The sequence below is a fragment of the Hyla sarda genome, chromosome 1 (genome assembly GCF_029499605.1).
Source record: "Hyla sarda isolate aHylSar1 chromosome 1, aHylSar1.hap1, whole genome shotgun sequence".
Taxonomy (NCBI): Eukaryota; Metazoa; Chordata; class Amphibia; order Anura; family Hylidae; genus Hyla; species Hyla sarda.
Genome location: NC_079189.1, coordinates 269,466,841 through 269,493,716, shown reverse-complemented (window position 1 = coordinate 269,493,716; position 26,876 = coordinate 269,466,841). Strand labels below are relative to the sequence as shown.

The 26,876-nt window shown below is 47.1% G+C and overlaps 1 protein-coding gene across 6 annotated transcripts in view; it reads left to right on the top strand.

Moving 5' to 3' along the window:
* Positions 1-26,876, top strand: part of TIMM44 (translocase of inner mitochondrial membrane 44) — a 443,715-nt gene that overhangs the window by 17,468 nt on the left and 399,371 nt on the right. For all 6 annotated transcript variants that reach the window (XM_056572218.1, XM_056572200.1, XM_056572226.1 and 3 more), the window contains exons 3-4: positions 4,356-4,526; positions 12,414-12,494. In XM_056572218.1, the coding sequence (XP_056428193.1) occupies positions 4,356-4,526; positions 12,414-12,494 (252 nt within the window). The remainder of the gene's footprint in view (positions 1-4,355; positions 4,527-12,413; positions 12,495-26,876) is intronic.

The window sequence follows — 26,876 nt, the reverse complement described above, 5'->3', positions numbered from 1 at the left end:
CGGGGGTAACAGCCAATAGCCTGCAGCGGCGATCGCCACTGCGTGGCTATTAGGCTTTGATCACAGGATCTAAAGAGTTATCGCAGGACCTAAAGCTGGCAACTCTCTTTGGCAAGCTAGAGCAACAGAGTGCAGATAACACTAATCAGTGCTCTGTAATAGCACATCATTGTTCAGTGTTAGAAAAAAAAATGCAGTGCTAAAAAAATAAATTAATCATAATAATAAAAATAATAATTAAAAAAGTTATAGTGTAATGTGTATAACCTCTCCCCCTAATAAAATAGTGTAATGTGTATAACCCCTCCCCCTAATAAAAGTTTAAATCACCACCCTGTTCCCATTTTATAAATAAAATAATGTAAAATAAAAACAAAAAAACAAACCTATGTGATATCGCCGCATGCGTAAATGTGTAAAGTCCAGAATTTTTTATATATCACAGAAAAAATGATGGCACAAAAATTAGCCCTCATACAGCCCCATATACATAAAAATTAAAAAGTTATAGGGATCAGAAGAGGACAATTTTAAGCCTACTAAATTCCTTACAATTACAAATCACTAGCAAAATAAAACAAAACCTAGATAAGTTGTAATCGTATGGACCTACAGAATAAAGATAATGGCCCTGATTTACTATCGCCAGAAATTCTGACTGCGCCAGAATTGAAAAAAGCTGATAATCGTGTGGCTTGATCAACGCATAGGTATAGAACAACGGTGGAGGACAAAAAAGTGTAGGAGAGCACAGAAGGGGCTGCCTCAGGGTAGGATGTCCAGGCAGACTGCTATAGAGGGTTCACATGAAACAATACAGTCCATTCCAGGTAATTCAAATTTGAAGAAAATAAACGGCACTATCTACTGCAGCAGATAAATGTGTGGCTTTATTCAGCGTATAAGAATACAGTGGTCCCTCAACATATGATGGTAGTTTGTTCCAAACGACCCATCGTTTGTCGAATCCATCGTATGTTGACGGATCCGTGCAATGTAAAGTATAGGAAGTTACACTCACCTGTCCCCGCCGCTCCGGACCGTGTCCTCACCGCTCCCGATGCTGTCCCGCTGCTCCAGCGTCTTCTTCGGGATCCTCCAGCTTCTTCCGCATCTTCTGCAGGGTCCGGGCCTCGCTTTCTGGTGACGTTATTACGCTGCTGTGCCGGCACGGCGTGCGCATAGACGTAATAACAACTCCGGAAAGCGAGACCCGGACCCTGGAGAAGATACAGAAGACGCCGGAGGATCGCGAAGTGGACCCGGAGCAGCGGGGATATGTAAGTGAACCTGTCCGGGATGCTTAAACTGCTATCCGACAGCAGCTTAAGCATTTTGCGCTGTCGGATAGCAGTTAATGCAATTGCCCCGACATATAAAAGCATTGTATGTCGATGCTGACATCTACATGCGATGGCCTCTGAGAGGCCATCGTATGTCTATTTTATGATATGTCGGGGCCATCGCATGTCGGAGGGTTACTGTATAACAATGGGGCAACTCCACAGCAAAAGATAAATGCTAACCTCCTTTTAAGGTATTGATGTGCCAAACAAGTTTCTATTTTTGCATTGCTTTCCTGAAATGGCATTGATTTAATTATTAGTTAATTATTGATTTATTTTAAGGTGTCAAAATGCCTCAAACAAAACGTAAAGCTGTATTCCAAGTGCAATCAAGGGCAAAAGAAATGAAAGGACTACATTGCTTTTTCTCCCCGTCAAGGTCTAGGTAGAGAGAACGGGTAATGTTGGGTTGTCAGTTAGCTGCAATTAAAACTATAAACTATTGGTCAATAAGCTTCTTACAGAAAAGGTGGTGATAAGTCCTTCTAGTGTTTGGATATGGTGATATAGGTTTCTAAAACGTAAAGCTAGTTGGATACCAGTCACGGTGCTTGTTATTTATACATATTTCTTAGCAGTTTGCATCACATAGAGCAGAGAGGAACAGCTTCAGAAGTCTGTTCACACCTGTCAGGTCCTGGGTCTTGTGTTTAAGACACCTAAGACTTGACGAGTTCTCTTCAATAGTAGCACTTACTTGTGGGAAAGGTGGCATAAATTACATTTATGACACCTAATACTACCGCTGTTAGTCCATGGAGATTGCTTAGCAGTGTGCTTTGATTTCATGCCCCTGTTTGTAATGGGTGGGGCAGGAAACACCTAAGTTCAAAAATTAGAATTGGACACATATTCTTGGAACTGTATAGTGCAGGTGTACTCAACTACTCTTAGTAGGGGTCCGCTTATCCAGGTCTGCCATCCAGTGAAGGTCCGAGCTAAACGCCAAGACCTGGTTCACACCTAGCAGTGCCATGCTAGAAATAGATGCTGCCTGTTGTAAAACATTATTTAAGTCGTCATCGTTCTCCAATTGCCACACACTGTGCCCCTGGTATAATACTGCCACACACTGTGCCCCTGGTATAATACTGCCACACACTGTGCCCCTTGTATAATACTGCCACATACTGCACCCCTGAATATAATGCTGTAAAACACCCTGCCTGATATAATACCGCCATACACCCTTTTTCTGAGTATAATACTGCCATTTAAGCCTGCCCCCCATATGAACTGTGCCATGCCTCTCCCCCATATAAACAATGCCACTATGCCTGCCCCCCATGTGAACTCTCCAGCTGTTGCCAAACTATAACCCCCATCGTGCAGACAAAAGAGCATGATGGGAGCTATAGTTGTGAAACAACTGTAGAGTTAAATGTTAGGAAATACCTGTAATAAACTTGCTTCCAGGGCTGGACTGGGAGCAAAAATAGTTCCGGGGATATTAGACTATGCAGCCCTTTTTTTTTTTGTTACAGTGGGGGTCGCATCAGTCAACACCCATTAAGATAAAATGAGCTGCTTACTCTAAAATCACCTCGGTTTAAGTGGCTCTCCAACTGTTGCAAAGCTTCAGTCATTATTGGAGTTGTAGTTTTGTAACAGTTGGACAACCACAGATTGGGGTACAGTGTCAACCATCATCACTGCAGAAATTACAAGTGACTCCAGCTCTGATGGGACAGTCAGGAGAATACACAATTGTATGATGACTCACAGGAGACGTCTTCTCTGTTGTCTTTTCTTCTTCCTCTGGTCTTTATCTTTTTTCAGCTCCATCTTCTCGGCAGAGTCTAATGCACGGACATCATTGGTTACTTTTGTAGATCCTCATCCTCTGTATGAAGACAATAATCATTATAACCCTGCCACGATGACATGACACCTAAAAATAATACTGCCTGACACTGTTTCCTGTTTGTCAGAATCCCAACCCTGTACTCCCCCCCCCCCCCCCCCCCCCAGACCCATTGTTCCCCTCCTCCTTCAGAACCCTAAGGACTCCTCCACACTGTGGACATTTAGTTGGCAGAATGTTCGCTTGCTGCAGGCACCACAGAAGCCATTGGTGATAGGACTGTGATAGGACTCTATAGATGACAATGCAGTCTGGTGGAATTCCACCAGCAGAATGGACGCCCACCTAAAAAATGAATGAATGTTAGTTCTTTGGATGTACGTCTATTCTGCTGGGGGAATTCCACTGTGGCGATTCTACAGTATGCACAGAGCAGCAGAAAACCATTAAAACATTTGGACTCTGCTGCAAGCAGATTTCCGCCAGAGGAATATCCTCAATGTGAAGGTGCCCCCTTAATTCTCCTGCAGACTCCTCTGCCCCCCAAGACCCCTGCATTATTTATCTTTACACTTTTCTGTCCCCCCAGACCCCTCTGTCCCCCTCTGCCTTAACACTCCCTACCCACATCATTCATCTCCCCCGCAAGACCAGGCCCCTGCATCATTCATTCCCCCCCCAAGACCAGACTCCTGCATCATTCATCTCCCCCCCCCCCACAAAAAGACCCATGCCGCATTCATCTACACCCCCCCCCACACCCAATAACCCCTGCAGCATTCATCTTCCCCCCCACCCCAAGAAACCTGCAGCATTTATCCCCCAGCCCACGACCCCTGCAGCATTCATCTCCCCCCTCACTCCAAGACCCCTGCAGCATTTATCCCCCCACCCCAGGACCCCTGCAGCATTTATCCCCCACCCCAAGACCCCTGCAGCATTTATCCCCCACCCCAAGACCCCTGCAGCATTTATCCCCCTCACCCCACGACCCCTGCAGCATTTATCCTCCCCCCACCCTAAGACCCCTGCAGCATTAACCCCCCCCCAAGACCCCTGCAGCATTTACCCCCCCCCCCCCGTCCCCTGCAGCATTTATTCCCCCTGCAGCATTTTTATATTATTTCTAGAGCAACTGATAACTAAAGGGATGGTATTGTACAATGTGATACTTTGGACTAACTTTTTGTTTACTTGACTTTTAGTTCCGCTGCTATTCATCACATGGAAGAAGAGGCTTCTTGGCTGGGCTCCTAGAAGATATTAAGCAGGAACTTTCAAAAAACAAAGAGATGAAAGAAAATATAAAAAAGTTTAGAGACGAAGCCAAGAAGTTTGAAGAGTCTGATGCTCTACAACAAGCCCGCAGGAAATTTGTATGTAATTTGCATTTGTTGGTGTACCTTAATTCCCCTCATATTTATAGAATTTTCTGAGCATTTCCTATATTTTATGGCAAGGACTTACAATATACTACTATATGCAAAGAGGCACTTGTTAGGAGGATACATTTCAGTACCACAATGGGTCCATTTTCAAGTCCCACTGTGGGATTAAAACATTTTGGCCCAGATTTATCAGACTGTGAGAGAAAAAATAGAGAAATTTTCATACAGCATCCAATCACAGCTCAGCTAACAAGCTTTGGTAAAGTGAAAGCTGAGCCGGGATTGGATGCTATGGGGAAATCACTCCCCCTTTTCTCTCACACAGTTTGATAAACTTGGGCCATTGTCTTCATAACTTGTGAATAAACCAACCTCATTTGAAATACTTTGGTGTGCTGCCTCTTTCCATTTCAGTTTGTGATGTTTAGAAGAGCCTGGAGCCCCTTAATCATTCTGTTCTGTTTCTTCCTTTTGTACAATAGCCATACTTTGTAGTTTGTTAATGTTGCTAATGTGTACAATTGTTGTTAAATTATTTATATACAGATTTTTTTTTCAATTATAATGGCCATTTTTGCTGAGAAAAAGCAGAAACATTGAATTAGGTTCTCAGCTCTATGGGCGAAACGTTGTATCCCATGACAGTTATTCAGATGAATAGCCATCAAAATAATACATGGACATCTCAACACCACCAAAGTCAGGTGGCTCTTCTCAAAGGCTCATAGAAAAGGGAACTCCTCCTTATAATATCTACAGGGATTGGCCTTACCTGAAACAAGTTTTCAGAGATGGTTATTTTTACTGTGAGGGCTGTGAAAGACTGATAAACTTTAGGCTATGCTCACACAATGGAATTTCTGTGCAGGAATTCTTATTCTTCCTGTTCAGTCTGCACGGAAATGCATTTACGTCTCATCCGTGCATTTTCAGAGCAGTCCTAGCACTGGCATGTTCTGCCGCTGCTTCACTAACGGTGGAATGTCCGCACGGAAATGTGAACATTCTACCATGTGAACATAGTCTTAGGAAACGATTTTTTCTATCTGTTTCTTATATTAAAACACTTAAAATAAACTTGCACTACAAAGGAAGCATTCCTACATTGTATAACATTGTAATCCATTACCGTAAAAGGGCTTAACTGTACTTCCGTTTCTATGATGTGTTCATGCAACTGCATGTACAGTTACATTAACAGTGGGATCTGACTGTAATAAGAAAACTCTGATCCCAGCTGCTGAACCTCTTAGATTCTATGATCAACTGCAATATCTGAATAGCTCAACAAAGGGAGAACGCTCACTCACTCATTAGCAGCCTGCAGACAAAATAGAGGGTGCCTGTGGGTTACCTTGGCAGTTAGAGGCCTAAAAAAGGCCTCCATGCAAACCCATGGCTGGATTGCTATTATGCCATGCCAAAAGTCATCAAAGGATTACATTGGTAATCTAATGGGACTAAAATACAATCATTAACCCCTTAAGGACTCAGCCCATTTTGGCCTTAAGGACTCAGACAATTAAATTTTTACGTTTTCATTTTTTCCTCCTCGCCTTCTAAAAATCATAACTCTTTTATATTTTCATCCACAGACTAGTATGAGGGCTTGTTTTTTGCGCGACCAGTTGTCCTTTGTAATGACATCACTCATTATATCATAAAATGTATGGCGCAACCAAAAAACACTATTTTTGTGGGGAAATTAAAACGAAAAACGCAATTTTGCTAATTTTGGAAGGTTTCGTTTTCACGCCGTACAATTTATGGTAAAAATGACGTGTGTTCTTTATTCTGAGGGTCAATACGATTAAAATGATACCCATTATTACATACTTTTATATTATTGTTGCGCTTAAAAAAAATCACAAACTTTTTAACCAAATTAGTACATTTATAATCCCTTTATTTTGAGGACCTATAACTTTTTTTATTTTTCCGTATAAGCGGCGGTATGGGGGCTCATTTTTTGCTCCATGATCTGTACTTTTTTTTGATACCACATTTGCATATAAAAAACTTTTAATACATTTTTTATAATTTTTTTTAAATAAAATGTATTAAAAAAGTAGGAATTTTGGAATTTTTTTTTTTTCGTTCACGCCGTTAACCATACGGGATCATTAACATTTTATTTTAATAGTTCGGACATTTACGCACGCGGCGATACCAAATATGTCTATAAAAAAAAAATTTTACGCTTTTTGGGGGTAAAATAGGAAAAAACGGACGTTTTACTTTTTTATTGGGGGAGGGGATTTTTCACTTTTTTTTTTTTACTTTTACATTTTTTTACATTTTTTTTTACACTTGAATAGTCCCCATAGGGGACTATTCATAGCAATACCATGATTGCTAATACTGATCTGTTCTATGTATAGGACATAGAACAGATCAGTGTTTTCGGTCATCTTCTGCTCTGGTCTGCTCGATCACAGACCAGAGCAGGAGACGCCGGGAGCCGCACGGAGGAAGGAGAGGGGACCTCCGTGCGGCGTTATGAATGATCGGATCCCCGCAGCAGCGCTGCGGGCGATCCGATCATTCATTCAAATCGCGCACTGCCGCAGATGCCGGGATCTGTATTGATCCTGGCACCTGAGGGGTTAATGACGGACGCCCGCGAGATCGCGGGCGTCGGCCATTGCCGGCGGGTCCCTGGCTGCGATCAGCAGCCGGGATCAGCCGCGCATGACACGGGCATCGCTCCGATGCCCGCGGTTATGCTTAGGACGTAAATGTACGTCCTGGTGCGTTAAGTACCACCGCACCAGGACGTACATTTACGTCCTGCGTCCTTAAGGGGTTAAAGTGAAATACATTTTATTACTCTTGATAAAATGTCCTTTTAAAATATAACTTTTAATAAAGTAATCTAAAATGTTGTTTTAAACTCAACTGTAGCTTGTCCTGACAAAGTGCAACTAGCAAAAACACCAATTGAGGACTAACCACATCTGCTTGGCAATATTCAAAGTTATAACTCACCACCCATACATTAAACATCTGAATCAAACAAATTTAATTAATTAATTTAAAAATAGTGCAGGTTCAGAGGTGTTGTAGCTGGTATCTCATGCTTCATTAACCGTTTCCACCTGGATTCACAATTGGATGAATTTTTGATCCACTTAGACCAGGGGTCCTCAAACTTTTTAACTGGGGGGCCAGTTCACGGTCCCTCAGACCGTTGGAGGGCCGGACTATAGATAACAAAACATGAACAAATTCCTATGCACACATATATCTTATTAGTGGACTACCACTTTAAGTACGCAGCACAGTTCCCCCCCACATTAGGTTGTAGTTCCCACACATTAGGGTTGGCAGTACAGTTCCTCCACATTAGGTGCAGTACAGTTCTCCCCTCATTAGGTGCAGTACAGTTCTCCCCACATTAGGTGCAGTACAGTTCTCCCCACATTAGGTGCAGTACAGTTCTCCCCACATTAGGTGCAGTACAGTTCTCCCCACATTAGGTGCAGTACAGTTCTCCCCACATTAGGTGCAGTACAGTTCTCCCCACATTAGGTGCAGTACAGTTCTCCCCACATTAGGTGCAGTACAGTTCTCCCCACATTAGGTGCAGTACAGTTCTCCCCACATTAGGTGCAGTACAGTTCTCCCCACATTAGGTGCAGTACAGTTCTCCCCACATTAGGTGCAGTACAGTTCTCCCCACATTAGGTGCAGTACAGTTCTCCCCACATTAGGTGCAGTACAGTTCTCCCCACATTAGGTGCAGTATAGTTCTCCCCACATTAGGTGCAGTACAGTTCTCCCCACATTAGGTGCAGTACAGTTCTCCCCACATTAGGTGCAGTACAGTTCTCCCCACATTAGGTGCAGTACAGTTCTCCCCACATTAGGTGCAGTACAGTTCTCCCCACATTAGGTGCAGTACAGTTCTCCCCACATTAGGTGCAGTATAGTTCTCCCCACATTAGGTGCAGTATAGTTCTCCCCACATTAGGTGCAGTATAGTTCTCCCCACATTAGGTGCAGTATAGTTCTCCCCACATTAGGTGCAGTATAGTTCTCCCCACATTAGGTGCAGTATAGTTCTCCCCACATTAGGTGCAGTATAGTTCTCCCCACATTAGGTGCAGTATAGTTCTCCCCACATTAGGTGCAGTATAGTTCTCCCCACATTAGGTGCAGTATAGTTCTCCCCACATTAGGTGCAGTATAGTTCTCCCCACATTAGGTGCAGTATAGCTCTCCCCACATTAGGTGCAGTATAGCTCTCCCACATTAGGTGCAGTATAGCTCTCCCACATTAGGTGCAGTATAGCTCTCCCAAATTAGGTGCAGTATATCTCCCCCAAATTAGGTGCAGTATATCTCCCCCAAATTAGGTGCAGTATATCTCCCCCAAATTAGGTGCAGTATATCTCCCCCAAATTAGGTGCAGTATATCTCCCCCAAATTAGGTGCAGTATATCTCCCCCAAATTAGGTGCAGTATTTCCCCCCCCCCCCACATTAGGTGCAGTCTTTTCCCCCACATTAGGTGCAGTCTTTTCCCCCACATTAGGTGCAGTATAGCTCCCCACATTAGGTGCAGTATAGATCTCCCACATTAGGTGCAGTATAGATCTCCCACATTAGGTGCAGTATAGATCTCCCACATTAGGTGCAGTATAGATCTCCCACATTAGGTGCAGTATAGATCTCCCACATTAGGTGCAGTATAGATCTCCCACATTAGGTGCAGTATAGATCTCCCACATTAGGTGCAGTATAGATCTCCCACATTAGGTGCAGTATAGATCTCCCACATTAGGTGCAGTATAGATCTCCCACATTAGGTGCAGTATAGATCTCCCACATTAGGTGCAGTATAGATCTCCCACATTAGGTGCAGTATAGATCTCCCCCATTAGGTGCAGTATAGATCTCCCCCATTAGGTGCAGTATAGATCTCCCCCATTAGGTGCAGTATAGATCTCCCCCATTAGGTGCAGTATAGATCTCCCCCATTAGGTGCAGTATAGATCTCCCCCATTAGGTGCAGTATAGATCTCCCCCATTAGGTGCAGTATAGATCTCCCCCATTAGGTGCAGTATAGATCTCCCCCATTAGGTGCAGTATAGATCTCCCCCCATTAGGTGCAGTATAGATCTCCCCCCATTAGGTGCAGTATAGATCTCCCCCCATTAGGTGCAGTATAGATCTCCCCCCATTAGGTGCAGTATAGATCTCCCCCCATTAGGTGCAGTATAGATCTCCCCCCATTAGGTGCAGTATAGATCTCCCCCCATTAGGTGCAGTATAGATCTCCCCCCATTAGGTGCAGTATAGATCTCCCCCCATTAGGTGCAGTATAGATCTCCCCCCATTAGGTGCAGTATAGATCTCCCCCCATTAGGTGCAGTATAGATCTCCCCCCATTAGGTGCAGTATAGATCTCCCCCCATTAGGTGCAGTATAGATCTCCCCCCATTAGGTGCAGTATAGATCTCCCCCCATTAGGTGCAGTATAGATCTCCCCCCATTAGGTGCAGTATAGATCTCCCCCCATTAGGTGCAGTATAGATCTCCCCCCATTAGGTGCAGTATAGATCTCCCCCCATTAGGTGCAGTATAGATCTCCCCCCATTAGGTGCAGTATAGATCTCCCCCCATTAGGTGCAGTATAGATCTCCCCCCATTAGGTGCAGTATAGATCTCCCCCCATTAGGTGCAGTATAGATCTCCCCCCATTAGGTGCAGTATAGATCTCCCCCCATTAGGTGCAGTATAGATCTCCCCCCATTAGGTGCAGTATAGATCTCCCCCCATTAGGTGCAGTATAGATCTCCCCCCATTAGGTGCAGTATAGATCTCCCCCCATTAGGTGCAGTATAGATCTCCCCCCATTAGGTGCAGTATAGATCTCCCCCCATTAGGTGCAGTATAGATCTCCCCCCATTAGGTGCAGTATAGATCTCCCCCCATTAGGTGCAGTATAGATCTCCCCCCATTAGGTGCAGTATAGATCTCCCCCCATTAGGTGCAGTATAGATCTCCCCCCATTAGGTGCAGTATAGATCTCCCCCCATTAGGTGCAGTATAGATCTCCCCCCATTAGGTGCAGTATAGATCTCCCCCCATTAGGTGCAGTATAGATCTCCCCCCATTAGGTGCAGTATAGATCTCCCCCCATTAGGTGCAGTATAGATCTCCCCCCATTAGGTGCAGTATAGATCTCCCCCATTAGGTGCAGTATAGATCTCCCCCATTAGGTGCAGTATAGATCTCCCCCATTAGGTGCAGTATAGATCTCCCCCATTAGGTGCAGTATAGATCTCCCCCATTAGGTGCAGTATAGATCCCCCCCATTAGGTGCAGTATAGTTCCCCCCCATTAGGTGCAGTATAGTTCCCCCGCATTAGGTGCAGTATAGATCTCCCCCATTAGGTGCAGTATAGTTCCCCCGCATTAGGTGCAGTATAGTTCCCCCGCATTAGGTGCAGTATAGATCTCCCGCATTAGGTGCAGTATAGTTCCCCCGCATTAGGTGCAGTATAGTTCCCCCGCATTAGGTGCAGTATAGTTCCCCCGCATTAGGTGCAGTATGTTCCCCCACAGACATACAGCCTCCAGTCAGTGTATGGCTGGAGGCTGTATGCCTGTGTTCTGCCCCACTTCAGTGCTCCGACCACCTCTCCTCCGGTCCGGACATAGCAGTAAGCCCCGGGACCGAAGGAGCGGGGTGATCGGAGCACCGAAGCCGACGTGCCGCTGGTAACACTTACCAAGCTGGCCAGCGCACGTCCTCATCGCTGCCCCGCTCCTTCGCACCCTGTTGCTATGGGTGCACGCACGGCATCAGAGACGTCCCTGCATGCGCCACCTTCCCGGCGGCCCCTGCGTTCTTAAAGTAAACGCGGGGTCTCCGAAAGCGCATCCATGTGTCACGAAAACATCTTTCGGGACACAGGGATGTCCCAGGCAGCGGCGGGCCGGAAAAATGTGTTCGGCGGGCCGCATGGGGCCGTAGTTTGAGGACCCCTGACTTAGACCCTAGATAGCCCTCAACAAAAGACATCATTAAAGGGGTACTCCGCCCTTAGACAGCTTATCCCCTATCCAAAGGATAGGGGATAAGATGTCAGATCGCCCCGGGATCCCCGCTGCGGCACTGCGCTGTCATTACAGCACAGAGCGAGTTCGCTCTGCACGTAATGACTGGCAATACAGGGGCCGGAGCATTGTTACGTCACGGCTTCACCCCCTCGTGACGTCACGGCCCGCCCCTTTCAATACAAGTCTATGGGAGGGGGCATGGCGGTCGTCACGCCCCCTCCCATAGACTTGCATTAAGGGGACGGGCCGTGATGTCACGAGGGGCGGAGCCATGATGTCACGTTGCTCCGTCCCCTGTATCGCCCGTCATTACGCACAGAGCGAACTCGTTCTGTGCTGTAAAGATAGCGCAGTGCCGCAGCGGGGATCCCGTGGCTCCCCAGCAGCGGGACCGCAGTGATCTGACATCTTATCCCTTTGGATAGGGGATAAGATGTCTAGGGGCGGAGTACCCCTTTAAAGTGAAACTAATGTCTCTCTCAGAGACTGTCAAGCTGCTGATCTAAATGCTATAGTGCTGTTTCAGAAAACTGCACTGGACGAGGTTTATTAACTGTGTCTTTTTTAAAAAGGCACAAAAATAATGCGCAATATATATGTCATTTGTTGAGGGCTTTAAAAGGGGCAGAATTACAGGATCACCATTTCAGAGGGAGTGCTTTGTAAACAGACCAGTGGAAGAGCAAAATAAGTATAGTAACATTGTGGTGGTGGTGGTGGTGGGGGGGTATTCCACTTTCAACGTGACTGTAATGATAAATACAGTGTAGAAATTAATCACATGCTTTGTCTATTAAACTGTAGAAATCAATCGAATCTGAAACCATGAAAACTTCTGAGGTGTTTAGAAAGAAATTTGAAGAAATTACAGACACTGTAAAAGAGGTAAGATTTTTATCACTATGATGAACCTGGACGTGAGCTGAAATATTCAACCCCTTAATGACTCAGCTAATTTGGGGCTTAAGGACTCAGACAATTTTATTTTTTGTTTTTTCCTCCTCGCCTTTAAAAAATCATAACTCTTTTATATTTTCATCCACAGACTAGTATGAGGGCTTGTTTTTTGCACAACCAGTTGTCTTGTAATGCCATCACTCACTTTACCATAAAATGTATGGCACAACCAAAAAAATACTATTTGTTTGGGGAAATTAAAAAGAAAACCGCAATTTTGCAAATTTTGGAAGGTTTTGTTTTTCACACTGTACAATTTTCATAAAAAATGACATGTGTTCTTTATTCTTTGGGTCAATACGACCGTACTAACTATGTAACTATGTAACTATGATTAAAATGATACCCATGATAACATACTTTTCTGTTACTGTTGCACTTAGAGAAAGTTTGCGATTTTTTTTTTATCAGCTCCATTTGGGGACACAGACTCTGGGTATATGCTGCTGTCTCTAGGAGGCTTGACACTATGGTAACCAAAAAGTCTGCTCCTCCCAGCAGGATATACCCGCCTCCAGGCCACTGAGCAATTCAGTTTTTGCTTAGTGTATTAAGGAGGTGGACACTGGTCTGGTGTTCTCCAGACCAGGTCTCATATTTTTTATTTTCCTAGTTAGGGAATGTGTTAGTTCTTTTATTCCTTTTTCTTTCCGTTTTCAGGTGGGGACTCGGGAACTACGATTCACTGTTTCCCCATTGCGAGAGGTTGCAGGCATCTTGGATATACTGTTAACCCTCTCTCGCCAATGGTCAGAGCTTGGGGTTGTACCTCATGGGTCCGAGTCCCCCTACCTCCCTGTTCGCCTCGCTATGAGCTTGGCTTGCTGCAGGTGATGATGCTGACTGAAGAGACTCCATGACTGAAGAGACTCCATGACTGAAGAGACTCCATGACTGAAGAGACTCCATGACTGAAGAGACTCCATGACTGAAGAGACTCCATGACTGAAGAGACTCCATGACTGAAGAGACTCCATGACTGAAGAGACTCCATGACTGAAGAGACTCCATGACTGAAGAGACTCCATGACTGAAGAGACTCCATGACTGAAGAGACTCCATGAGGTAAGTTCTTCAGACAAGGTGAGTATATCTCCCTCTCTCTACAGGTCCTGGATGAGCCCTTGCAACCTCTGTAGACCCCTGTCTTGTGACCTCTTATGCTAGTTTTTGGGGGTCTGCCTGGAGGGTATTGTTCCCTTCTTATTCTCTATATGGAGCCCCCCCCCTTTTTTTATGGAAAGGGACTCTCTTTATTCATTTGGGGGATGACAGTGGTGCTTTTGTGTGGTGATTTTCCCTGCACTCCAGGCCAGGGATCACTATACGCGTGGCTGCCGGCTTCAGCGGCAGCAGCGCTGGCCGCCGTCAGCCGGGAAACTGACAGCGGGTTATCTCCGCCCGTTCCCGACCTTCGCATATGCCATTCCCATGTGTGCTCGGGGCCAGGAGCGGGCGACATTACAGGGGCTTTCACAGTACGGCGGTTTAGCTCCGCCCACCGCCTTGCACTGATCTCCGGCGCGAAAACTCTCTCCTACAAGCGCTGTGCGCGCAGAGAGAGGAGTTTCTCAACCAATCAGTGTGCCATTCTAGCCCGCCCCCTCCCCTGCTCCTTGGTCCAACTTGTCAGCTAGCTCTCAGGAGTTCTCCCCACCAGCTGCCTGGTGAAGGGACACAGACTTGAGTGAGGCCGTTTTCTTTTTACTTATTACACTCTTAAGGCTTTTAAGTCTAAAATGTCTGGTTCAGCTGAACCAACTTTCTCTGCCTGCACAACTGCTCCCCCAGACCCCCTGGTCGTTTCTGTTCAGGATGTCCCTCCAGACCCTGTGGGTTCGGCCGTCCCTCCAGCCTGGGTTTCCTCACCGGCCTTCCAGAGGGACCCGTTCCCCTTCCCCCTATGCTGACCGCGCTCGTAAGCGTCATCGGGGTGTTTCTTCAGGGACTTCCCCTGAGTCTTCTGGCAGGCATGGACGCTCCTCTCTGAGGAATCGCTCCCCTGCTCCAGCAGGTTGCAGGCGTCTCTCTTCCAGAGGATGCTCTCATGGTCGCCGCTCTGGCTCCCCAGACCCGCATACCAGGTCAGCCTCTCCCTCATCCAGGGCCGCCTCAACACACTCCCATTATCCTGGAGAATTTGCGGATGAAGTCTCCGATTCGGCATCTAATTCAGAGGACTGATCGGATATGGTTGACACGGTGAACTCATTGGTTTTGGCCATAAGAGACCCCTTCCATCTAGAGTACCCAGGATCTTCGGATGTAGATCCAGAAGTATCCTTTCATCGTGCCCGTCCAGCACCCAAGTTGTTGGATGCTGGAATCCACCTTGAGGCATCCTGAGAAGAGGTTTCACAAAGCAAAGAAGGTTCAGGCGCAGTATCCTTTCGCCAAGGACCTGATCTCAAAGTGGACTTCCCCTCCTTCGGTGGACCTGCCAGTCTCACGCCTCTCTAGGGCTACGATGCTGCCGCTGGCGGATGCGGCTGCCTTCAAGTATCCGGCAGACAAAAAGGGAAGAGACCTTGGCAAAGTCTGCATTCGAAACGGTGGGTTCCTCCCTGCTTCCCGCCTTTGCTTCTGCCTGGGTGTCGGAAGGCACTCTCAGTTTGGTCCTCCCAACTCCGTCAAACTGTTCCTTCTGGATCTCCTCCGGAGGAACTGTCTGATCTAGCGCTCCAGTGCTCCTAGGCTGGAGACTTTCTATGTTCTGCTTCCATGCAGTCAGCCCGCTGTGCTGCCTTTGCCACTGGTAACCTAGTGGCCCTCCGTCGCTCCATGTGGCTTAAAGGGGTACTCCGGTGCTGAGCATTTGGAACAAATAGTTCCGAAAGCTGAGAGCCGGCGTCGGGGCTCGTGACGTCACGCCCCACCCCCTCAGTCAGTTTATAGACTTACATTGAGGGGGCAGGGCGTGACATCACGAAGGGGCAGGGCCGTGACGTCACGAGCCCCGACGCAGGCTCTAAGCTTTGGGAACTCTTTGTTCAGAATGCTCAGCATCGGAGTACCCTTTTAAGGCATGGGACGCGGATGCCGCTTCCAAGAAGTCTCTTACCGAACTTCCATTTGCCGGCTCTCGACTTTTTGGCAAGCGCTTTGATGAGATCATCTCTGAGGCGACGGGTGGCAAGAGTTCCTTATTACCTCAGAATAGGGCTCGCAGTACTTCCCGTAGGAAGTCTTCTCCTTTTCGGTCCTTTCGGACTTCTGGTCCCAATAATGGGTCGGGGCAAGCGCCCTCGTGGGACAAAAAGGGCGCGCCCCTCTTGGAAATCGGAAAATCGTTCCGATCGTTTTGCAGCCAAGTCTGGCATCCTCAAACCCACTTACGCATGAAGGGACGCTCCAACCCGCAAATTTTTCTCGGGAGGGAGGTCGTCTTTTAGTTTTCCGAGACATCTGAGCGGCGCAAATTCAAGACTCCTGGGTCAGGGACGTGGTGTCCAACGGATACCGGATCGAAATTGCTTCTCTTCCGGACGGTTAATTTTTTTCTGACTTGCCCCCCCGGTCCCCTTCGCTAGCGAGGGAATTTCGGGGGGGCGCTTCAGTCCCTTCTCATCCAGGGAGTCATTTTCCCGGTTCCCTCCAGGGAGCGCTTCAGGGTTTCTATGTGGTCCATCTTGAATTTCAAGCGTCTCAATTAACACCTTCTAATCTGCCATTTCCGAATGGAATCTCTCCGCTCAGTGGTGGCGTCTATGGATTACGGGGAGTTTTTTTCCTCGGTGGACAACTAGGATGCCCACCTCCACGTTCCAATATTTCCCGGCCATCAGCGGCACCTCCGCTTGCGGTTCCGGAAGGTCATTTTCAACTTGTGGCCCTGCCCTTCGGTCTGGCCACTGCTCCGCGGGTCTTTACTAAGGTCTTGGCACCCGTCATAGCCCTACTATGGTCGCGGGGTGTCTCAGTGATTCCTTGGACGACCTCCTCGTCAAGGCCTCCACCAGAGCCCAGGCTCGGGAGAATGTGAGCTTCACTCCTCAGACCTTTTGTCGCTTCGGGTGGATGGTCAACCGAGAAAAGTCTGTTCTTTCCCCCACCCAGTCTCTGGTCGTCTTGGGGAGACTCGGCCTCTGCTCGGATTCGCCTCCCGCCGGACAAATGTCTGGCCCTCTTGTCAGGAGTCCGCTCCCTCCGGAAACCATCCCCGGTCTCTATCCGTACTTGCATGGAAGTCCTGGGTCGGATGGTGGCGGCCATGGGGGCCGCACCCTTTGCCCAGTTTCATTTCGTCCTCTTCAACTGGCGATTCTCTCTCTCGATCTCAAGATTGTTCTCCCTCTTCGGACCCGTCAGTCTCTGCGCGGGTGGATCCGCTCCCCCCCTTCTTCTTATGGGGCGTTCGTTCATTCCCCTCTACTGGCAGGTGGTCACGACAGATCCAGTCTGTCGGGCTGGGGGGGTGTTTTCAGGGATCAGACAGTTCACGGCCTCTGGCCTCCCCAAGAAGCCCTTCTTTCCAGAAAAACATCCTGGAACTGAGGGCGATATATCTTTGTCTGAAGCATTGGGAGTCCCTGCTTCTGGGCCACCCTCTCCGGGTCCAGTCGGACAATGCCACGGCTGTGGCGTACATCAATCGCATGGCGGCACTCGCAGCTCAGCAGCCATGTCCGAGGTGACAAAGATCCTCCTCTGGGTGGAACAAGCAGTTCCAGCCATTTCGGCGATTGACATTCCGGGAATGCTCAACTGAGAAGCGGATTTCCTCAGTCGGTCCTCAGCCGACCGCGGAGAGTGGTTCCTTCTTCCGGAGGTGTTCGCACAGATCTGCGACCTCTGGGGGACCCCAGACGTGGATCTCTTCACGTCTCAACACAACCGGAAAATTCCGATGTTTGTGTCAAAGTCCAGGGACCCCCTGGCTCTAGCCGCGGATGCCCTAGTAATTCCGTGGTCTGGCTTTGTCCTGCCCTACCTGTTCCCTCCTCTCCCCCTCCTTTCCAGGGTTCTGAGGAAGCTCAAGGCGGAAGGAGTCCCCGCCATTCTGGTGGCTCCAGACTGAAGGACATGGTACGCCGACGTGGTCTGGCTTCTGGACGACATTCCGTTCCGTCTTCCACTTTGCCCAGACCTACTGTCACAGGGTCCCCTTTGCCATCTCAATTTACTTACCTTCGTTGGTGCAAAACTCAGACCTTTTCTCCAGTTACCTTTTCCTCTGCTTTTTACAGTCGGGGTTGGAAAAAGGGCTGGCTCTCAGCTCCCTTGAGGGTCAGGTTTCGGCCCTTTACATTCTCTTTCAGCGTCCTCTAGCTTCCAATTCGCATGTCCGGACCTTCCTTCAGGACGTGGCATACGCTGTCCCCCCTTACCAGTCCCCTTCTCCCCCTTGGGACTTGAACTTAGTTCTGGGCGCTCTCCAGGATGCACCTTTTCGGCCTCTTAGGGAGGTTCCCCTTCGCCTCCTATCCTGGAAGGTGGCTTTTCTTATAGCTATTACTTCCATTAGGAGAGTATCTGAACTGGCAGCTCTCTCTTGCCGTTCTCCTTTCCTGATAGTTCATCAGGACAAGGTTGTTTTCCGGCCAGATCCGTCCTTCTTACCTAGGGTTGTTTCGGCTTTTCATCTCAAAGAGGACATCATCCTTCCTTCCTTTTGTCCCGCTCCTTCTCATCCCAGGGAGCGCTTACTCCTCAAATTGGATGTGGTCCGGGCTGTTCGGACTTATCTTCCTGTCACCTCTTCCTTTCGTCAGTGCGATTCTTTTTTTAGTCCTTACGGACGGTCGTCGAAAGGGACAGCCTGCTTCCAAGGCCACTATTTCTCGGTGGATCCGATGTGCTATTTCGGAAGCTTACCGCTGCAAGGGGAGGATCCCACCCTTCAGGGTTTTGGCTCATTCCACCCGCTCTGTGGGAGCATCCTGGGGTCTCCGAAACAAGGCCTCAACCTCGCAGATCTGTAAAGCGGCCACCTGGTCGTCTTTGCACACCTTTTCGAGATTCTACCAGGTTCATACTTTTGCATCGGCTGATGCTAGTCTGGGCCGTAAAGTGTTGCAGGCAGCGGTGGTACTGCCGATTGCCTGACCTTTTTTCTCTGCCCACCCAAGGAACAGCTTTGGTACGTCCCAGAGTCCCCCAATGGAGCCGATAGAGGAACGGAGATTTTTTATACTTACAGTAAAATCTCTTTCTCGAAGGATCCATTGGGGGAAACAGCTCCCGCCCTTTTCTGGGGTTCCTTTTCGGTTTTCTGTCCGAGGGAGTGTTCAGTTATTTTTTCTTCTGGTTCTCGGACAGTTCATGTTTTTTTTTCCTTTGACCTGTCGGTCTCCTCCTATTGCTCTGGGACTAAAACTGAATTGTTCAGTGGCCTGGAGGCGGGTATATCCTGCTGGGAGGAGCCGACTTTTTGGTTACCATAGTGTCAAGCCTCCTAGAGACAGCAGCATATACCCAGAGTCTGTGTCCCCCAATGGATCCTTCGAGAGAGAGATTTTACGGTAAGTCTAAAAAAAAATCTCCTTTTTTAACCAAATATTTACGTTTAAAATCCCACTGTTTAAGACCTATAACTTTTTCATTTTTCTGTATAAGCGGCGGCATGAGGGCTCTTTTTTTGCACCGCGATCTATACTTTTTATTGATACCATATTTGCTGATATGAAACTTTTTACATTTTTTTATAAAAAATGTTTTGGAATAAAATCTTATAAAAAAAGCAGCTATTTTGTACTTTTTTTTTTTTTTTTTTTTTACGTTCACGCCGTTCAACCGTACGGTATAGTTTTATTTTAATAGTTCGGATATTTACGCATGCGGCGATACCAAATATGTATATAAAATTATTATTTTTTTCTTTTTGGGGGTCAAATAGGGAAAATGGGACAATTCACTTTTTTATTGGGGAGGGGGTTTTTCACTTTTTTTTTTTTTACTTTTATTTTTACACTTTAATCGTCCCCATAGTGGACTATTTATAGCAATCATTCGATTGCTAATACTGTTCAGTGCTATGCTGATCAGTATTATTGGTGATCTTCTGCCCTGGTCTGCTCGATCGCAGACCAGAGCAGAAGACCCATGGAAGGTAGCAGAGGCAGGTGAGGGGACCTCCATCTGCCGTTCTGGATGAACGGATCGCCACGGCAGTGCTGTGGGCGATCAGATCATCCGTTTTAGTGACCGTGATGCTGCAGATGCCGTGATCTGTATTGATCACTGCATCTGAGGGGTTAATGGCGGACATCCGCGCGATCGCGGATGTCCGCCATTACCGGTGGGTCCCTGGCTGCTATTACATGACCTGAGCATCGCGGTTATGCACAGGACGTAAATATATGTCCTGGTGCGTTAAGTACCAGCTCACCAGGACGTCCATTTACGTCCGGCGTCGTTAAAGGGGTAGTCCAGTTAAAATTAACTTATACCCTATTCAACCCACGATCTCCAGAACCGGTCACCAGCTTTACATGGTACATGCTCCATTAATTTCTATGAAAGAGCTGGCGATGCCTTAGTACTGTACTTCGGTGCTCCCCCAGAAGTGAATGGTGTGAGTGTGTCTACTGCATGTGCTCTGTCTTGAGAGCTGGGGCCCAGTTTTGGAGATCGCAGGGAGACTGAATACTCACAAACAAATACTTAAAAGTGAATCAACTTACCGTATATACTCGAGTATAAGCTGAGTTTTTCAGCACGATTTTTCGTGCTGAAAATGCCCCCCTCAGCTTATACTGGAGTGAACTCTCCGCCTGTCAATCCCTTAATCAGTGGTCTTCAACCTGCGGACCACCAGGTGTTGCAAAACTACAAGGTTGAAGACCACTGCGGCCTTCGTCATCATCCAGCCCACCCCCCCTTTGTTTTGTACTCACCTCCCCTCGGAAGTTAGGGTGAGCTGGTCCGGGCCATCTATGCTGCAGGGACCGTCCGGTGGGGAGGGTTAGTCGTTGCGGGCTGTCCATTTTCACCGGGGGGGGCCTCTTCTTCGGGCCCAGCCCCGGAGTAGTGGCGTTGCCTTGACGACGACACACAGGTACGTACATGCGCAACGTTCCTGTGCGTTGTCATCAAGGCAACGTCACTAATTCGGGCCCGAAGCACGGAGAAGAGGCCCTACCGGTGAATATGGACAGCCCGCAGCGACTAACCATCCCCACCGGACGGACCCTGCAGCAGATGGCTGTCCGGGCATGCTGGGAGTTGTAGTTTTGCAACATCTGGAGGTCCGCAGGTTGAAGACCACTGATGAAGGGATTGACAGGCGGTGATGATGACGGGGGTCTGGATGATTACATGGGTGGATGATGTATTTCCCACCCTAGGCTTATAGTCGAGTCAATAACTTTTCCTGGGTTTTTGGGGTAAAATTAGGGGCCTCGGCTTATATTCAGGTCGGCTTATACTCGACTATATACGGTAAACGTTAATATAAGTGGTAGCTTATAATAACATGAATAACCCAGCCCCTGTGCCATAGTAGACTAATGGCTAGTTAATGTGCTGTCTTGCCTTTCTAGCGTTATTTAACCCCTTTACGATGCAGGACATAAATGTACATCCTTGTTAGGTGGTACTTAACGCACCAGGACGTACATTTACTTCCTATACATAACCGCGCGCATCGGAGTGATGCTCAGGTCATGAAAAAGTTATAGGTCTTCAAAATAGAGGGATTTTAAATGTACTAATTTGGTTAAAAAGTTAGCAATTGGTTTTTTTAAGCGCAACAGTAATAGGAAAGTATGTAATCATGGGTATCCTTTTAATCGTATTGACCTAAAGAATAAAGAACACATGTTCTTTTTTAACGTAAATTGTACGGCGTGAAAACAAAACTTTCCAAACTCCGCAAAATTGAGGTTTTCTTTTTAATTTCCCTTCAAATAGTATTTTTTTGGTTGCGCCATACATTTTATGGTAAAGTGAGTGATGGCATTACAAAGGATAACTGCTCGCGCAAAAAACAAGCCCTCATAATAGTCTGTGGATGAAAATATAAAAGTTATGATTTTTAGAAGGCGAGGAGGAAAAAAACGAAAACTTAAAAATAAAATTGTCTGAGTCTACGTAAATGTATGTCCTGGTGCAGCGGTACTTAGCGCACCAGGACGTACATATATGTCCTGAGTATGATCGCGAGCATCGGAGCGGTGCTCGCGCCATACACAGCAGGTTAGCAGCCGGGGACCCAACAGTAATGGCTGACATCCGCGATCGCGCGGATGTCCGCCATTAACCCCTCAGATGCCGTGATCAGTACAGATCACTGCATCTGCAGCAGTGCGCATATTAAAATAGATCATCGGATCACCTGCGGCGCTGCCGCGGGCATCCGATCATCTCTAATGGCGGACGGAGGCCCCCCTCACCTCTCTGTCAGTCTCCCGGCGTCTCCTGCTCTGGTCTGAGATCGAGCAGACCAGAGCAGATGATCACCGATAATGCTGATCAGTGCTATGTCCTATGCATAGCACTGAACAATATTAGCAATCAAATGATTGCTATAGATAATCCCCTATGTCCCATAAAAAGTGTAAAAAAAAATAAAAATAAAAGTTCAAAAATTTAAAAAAAAAAGGAAAAATCCCCTCCCCTAGTAAAAATTAAAATTGCCTTTTTTCCCATTTTACCCCCATAAAGCGTAAATTATTTTTTTTATAAACATATTTGCTATCGCTGCGTGTGTAAATGTCCATACTATCAAAATATACTGTTAATGATCCCGTACGGTGAACGGCATAAACGTAAAAAATTAAAAAAAATTAACTAAAATGCTGCTTTTTAATCACATTTTATTCAAATAAAATGTAATAAAAAATGATCTTAAAGTTTTATATGCAAATTTGGTATTGTTAAAAAGTACAGATGACAGCGCAAAAAAAATGAGCCCTCCTACCGCACTATAAACGGAAAAAGGAAAAAGTTATAGGTGGTCAAAATAGGGTTATTTTAGATTACTGATTTTGTACAAAAAGTTTTAGATTTCTTTTTTAAGCGGTACAAAAATATAAAAGTATCTAGCCATGGGTATCATTTTAATTGTATTGACCCACAGAATAAAGAACACCTCATTTTTGCCGTAAAGTGTACAGTCTGAAAACGAAACCTTCCAAAATGTGCAAAATTGTGGTTTTCATTTAAACTTCCTCCCTAAAAAAAATTTGTGGGGTTCACCATACATTTTATGGTAAAATGAGAGGGTTTCATTGCAAAGTACAATTGGTAACACAAAAAAAACAAGCCCTTATATGGGTCTGTAGATGAAAATATAAAAGAGTTATGAATTTTAGAAGGCGAGGAGGAAAAAACGAAAATGCGAAAATAAAATTGACCCTTTAAGGCGTTAACCCCTTGAAGACATAGTTTTTTTTTTTGTACTTTTCCTCCTAGCCTTCTAATAGCTATAACGCTATACATTTTTCACCTACAGACCCATATGAGGGCTTTATTTTTGAGCCATAAATGTAATTTGTAATACTATCACTCATTTTACCACAAAAACTAAAAAATAAAATTATTTGTGGGACAAAATTTAAAAAATTACACATTAACTTCTGTCCCTACGATTAAAATGAAACACCCAATTTATATAGGTTTTGTTTTATTTTAACTACTTGTAAAAAATTACTTTTTGTATGAAAATGAGTATACTTAAAATTATCCTCTTCTGATGCCTTTAACTTTTATTTTTCCATATATGGGGATATGAGGGCTAATTTTTTTGTGCTGTGATATGTATTTGCTATTGGTACTGATAAGGATGGTCTGAGGGGAGGCTTTAAAATGTGATTGACTGCGCTGCTATTTATTTTGCTTAGTGTTGAAATAAGAAAATATACACCACACAGAGGATGTTGGTATACACTCTTTCTCTATCTGCTCCATTGGGGGACACAGACCTTGTGTATATGCTGCTGTCTCTAGGAGGCTTGACACTATGGTAACCAAAAAGTCGACTCCTCCCAGCATTATATACCAGCCTCCAGGCCACTGAGCTAATCAGTTTTAGCTTAGTGTCTTAAGGAGGTGGACACCAGACCAGGTCTCATATTTTTTTATTTTTAGGTTTAGGGAATGTGTTAGTGCTTTATTCCTTTTTCTTTCTTTTTTTCAGGTAGGGACTCAGGAACTGCGGTACACTGTTTCCCCATTGCGAGGTGGCAGGCATCTTGGATGTACTGTTAACCCCCTCTCGTCAGCGCTTGGGGTTGTACCTCATGGGTCCGGGTCCCCCTACCTCCCTGTTCGCCTCGCTATGAGCTTGGCTTGCTGCAGGTGACAATGCTGCCTGAAGACTACATTCTGAAGACTTCTTTAGGTAAGTTCTTCAGCACAGGTGAGTATATTTCTCTCCCTAGGTCTTGCAACAGCTGGAGACCCCTGTTTTGGACCTATTCTTACTGAAGCTGAGGCTGGAAGTGGGATACTTTTATTCTTCCCTGCATGGGGACTGTTTTTTATTATATGGGGGAGCAGTGTGTTCACAGTAAGGGGCACTTTATTTGGGAAGTCTGTCTGACATGTACGCACCGCAGGCTTCTTCTCTGTGGGCGTGTGCATCGTTTTACTTAAACTTTCGTCTGCCGGCGGCACTTCGCCCGCTCCGTCCCCCGGGCGCATAGGAGCTCACTACAGGCGGTGTGTGCGCTCGGGTTTCTGAGCGGGTGCCATTACTAAGTCTCTGTATTTCTTCGGCGGCCCGGCGGACTTTAGCTCCGCCCACCAGGCCGCATAAGCGCTTCAGCAGCGCGAACTGAGCCACCAATCAGCGCTGTGTGCGCGTTTAGGGCCATGCAGGGGCCAATCACAGTGCCCTTGCATCTTACCCAGCCCCTTCCTTCTATTGGCCAGCATCTTTCTCTCTCCTCACAGCACAGCTGCCTAGGGACACAGACTTGTGTGAGACTGTTCATTTTTTGCTAATTTCATGCCCACAACTGTCCCTCCCTCAAAGCAGATATCGGGAATATTAGTTACTCATTACGCTTGTAAAAACTGCTCTGCAAAAATGCTAGGTTCTGCTGAACCCACTTGTTCTGCCTGCTCCAGACCCCCCTGTTATTTCTAACCCAGGTGCTCTTTCAGACCCGGTGGGTACGGCTGCCCCTCCAGCCTGGGTTTCCTCCCTCTCCCAGTCTATATCAGACTTGGCACAGGTCTCCCGTTCTGTGGTGACTGCCTTGGAGAGGTCTACCCTTCATCAGCCCTCTAGTAGGTCCCATTCCCCTTCTCCCTATGCTTAACATAAGCGTACTAGGGGTGTCTCCTCTGACTCATCCCCTGAGTCTTCTGGTAGACACGGGCGTTCCTCTCACAAGTCTCGCCCGACCGCTTCTTCAGGCCACACGCATCACTCTTCCAGAGGACGTTCCCGTGGTCACCGCTCTGGCTCCCCTGAGCCACGCACCCGGTCGGAGTCTCCCTCTTCTAAGGCTGCCTCCACTCGTTCGCACTCTTCTGGAGAACTGGCGGACGAGGTTTCCAATTCGGCATCCGATTCAGAGGACCGTTCGGACTCAGTGGACATGGTGAACTCATTGGTTACGGCCATAAGAGACACCCTTAACCTAGAGGACCCAGGAACTTCGGACGTAGCTCCAGAAGTATCCTTTCATCGTACCCGACCGGCACCCAAAGTGTTCAGCTCTCATGCTGAATTTGATGCCATTCTAGAATCTGCCTGGAAGCACCCTGAGAAGAAGTTTCAGGGACTGAAGAAAGTTCAAGCGCGATATCCTTTCGCCAAGGACCTCGTCTCTAAGTTGACTTCCTCTCAGTCAGTGGATCCTCCGGTTTCCCCCCTCTCTAAAGCTACCACTTTGCCGCTGGCAGATGCAGCCTTCAAGGATCAAGCAGACAAAAAGGTTGAGTCTTTAGCGAAGTATGCCTTTGAAGCAGCGGGTTCCTCCCTGCTTCCTGCCTTCGCCTCCACCTGGGTGTCTAAGGCCCTTTCGGTTTGTATTCCCAACTCCATCAGGGCGCTCTTTCGGGATCTCCCCCGGAAGAACTGTCTGCTCTACCCCTCCAATGTTCCAAAGCTGGAGACTTTCTGTGTTCTGCTTCCTTGCACTCAGCTCGCTGCGTTGCCTTTGCCACTGGTAATCTAGTGGCCCTCCATCGTTCCATTTGGCTTAAAGCATGGAATGCGGATGCTGCAATTAAGAAGTCTCTCACCGAGATTCCTTTTACCGGTTTCCGACTTTTCGGCAAGCGCCTGGATGAGATATCTCTGAGGCGACAGGTGGCAAGAGCTCTTTATTACCTCAAAACAAGTCTAGCACTTCTTTCCGCAGAAAGTCTTTTCGGACTTCTGGCCCTTCTAAAGGGTCCAGCCAGGCGCCTTCACGTGACAAGAAGGTCCCCTTTTTTAAGGCGCGTTCCTCTTGGAAGTCAGACACCAACTGTTCCAACCGTTTGGCGGCCAAACCGGGCAACCGCAAACCCACTTCTGCATGAAGGGACGCCCCCACTTTTTCTCTGGTGGGAGGTTGCCTCTTGCTCTTTCGAGACGTTTGGACCACGCACATTCAGGACTCCTGGGTCAGGGACGTGGTGTCCAACAGATACTGGATAGAATTTGCCTCCCTTCCGAGGGATCGTTCTTTTTAGTCCCGTGCTCTACGATCTCCTTTGCTTGCGAGGGTATTTCGGGAGGCTCTTCAGTCCCTTTTTATCCAGGGTGTCATTGTCCCCGTTCCTTCAAGGGAATGCTTTCAGGGTTTCTATTCCAATCTTTTCGTGGTTCCCAAGAAAAACGGTTCTGTGCGGCCAATCCTGGATATCAAACATCTTAACCAACATCTTCTTATCCGCCATTTCCGAATGGAATCTCTCCGTTCGGTGGTGGCGTCTATGGATCAAGGGGAGTTTCTTCCCTCGGTGGACATCAAGGATGCCTACCTCCACGTTCCAATTTTTCCCGGATCCAGTGGTACCTCCGCTTTGCGGTTCCGGAAGGTCATTATCAATTTGTGGCTCTCCCCTTCGGTCTGGCCACAGCGCCACGGGTCTTTACCAAGATTCTGGCGCCCGTGATAGCTCTGTTACGGTCAAGAGGAGTATCAGTGATACTTTACTTGGACGACCTCCTCATCAAGGCCTCCACCAGAGCCCAGGCTCTGGAGAATGTGAGCCTCACTCTTCAGACCTTATGTCGCTCCGGTTGGATGGCCAACCGAGACAAGTCTGTTCTCTCCCCCACCCAGTCTCTGGTCTTCTTGGGGCTTCAGTTCGACTCGGCCTCTGCTCGGTTTCGCCTCCTGCCTGACAAACGTCTGGCCCTCTTTTCGGGAGTCCGCTCCCTCCGGAAACCATCCCCAGTCACCATCCGTACTTGCGTGGAAGTCC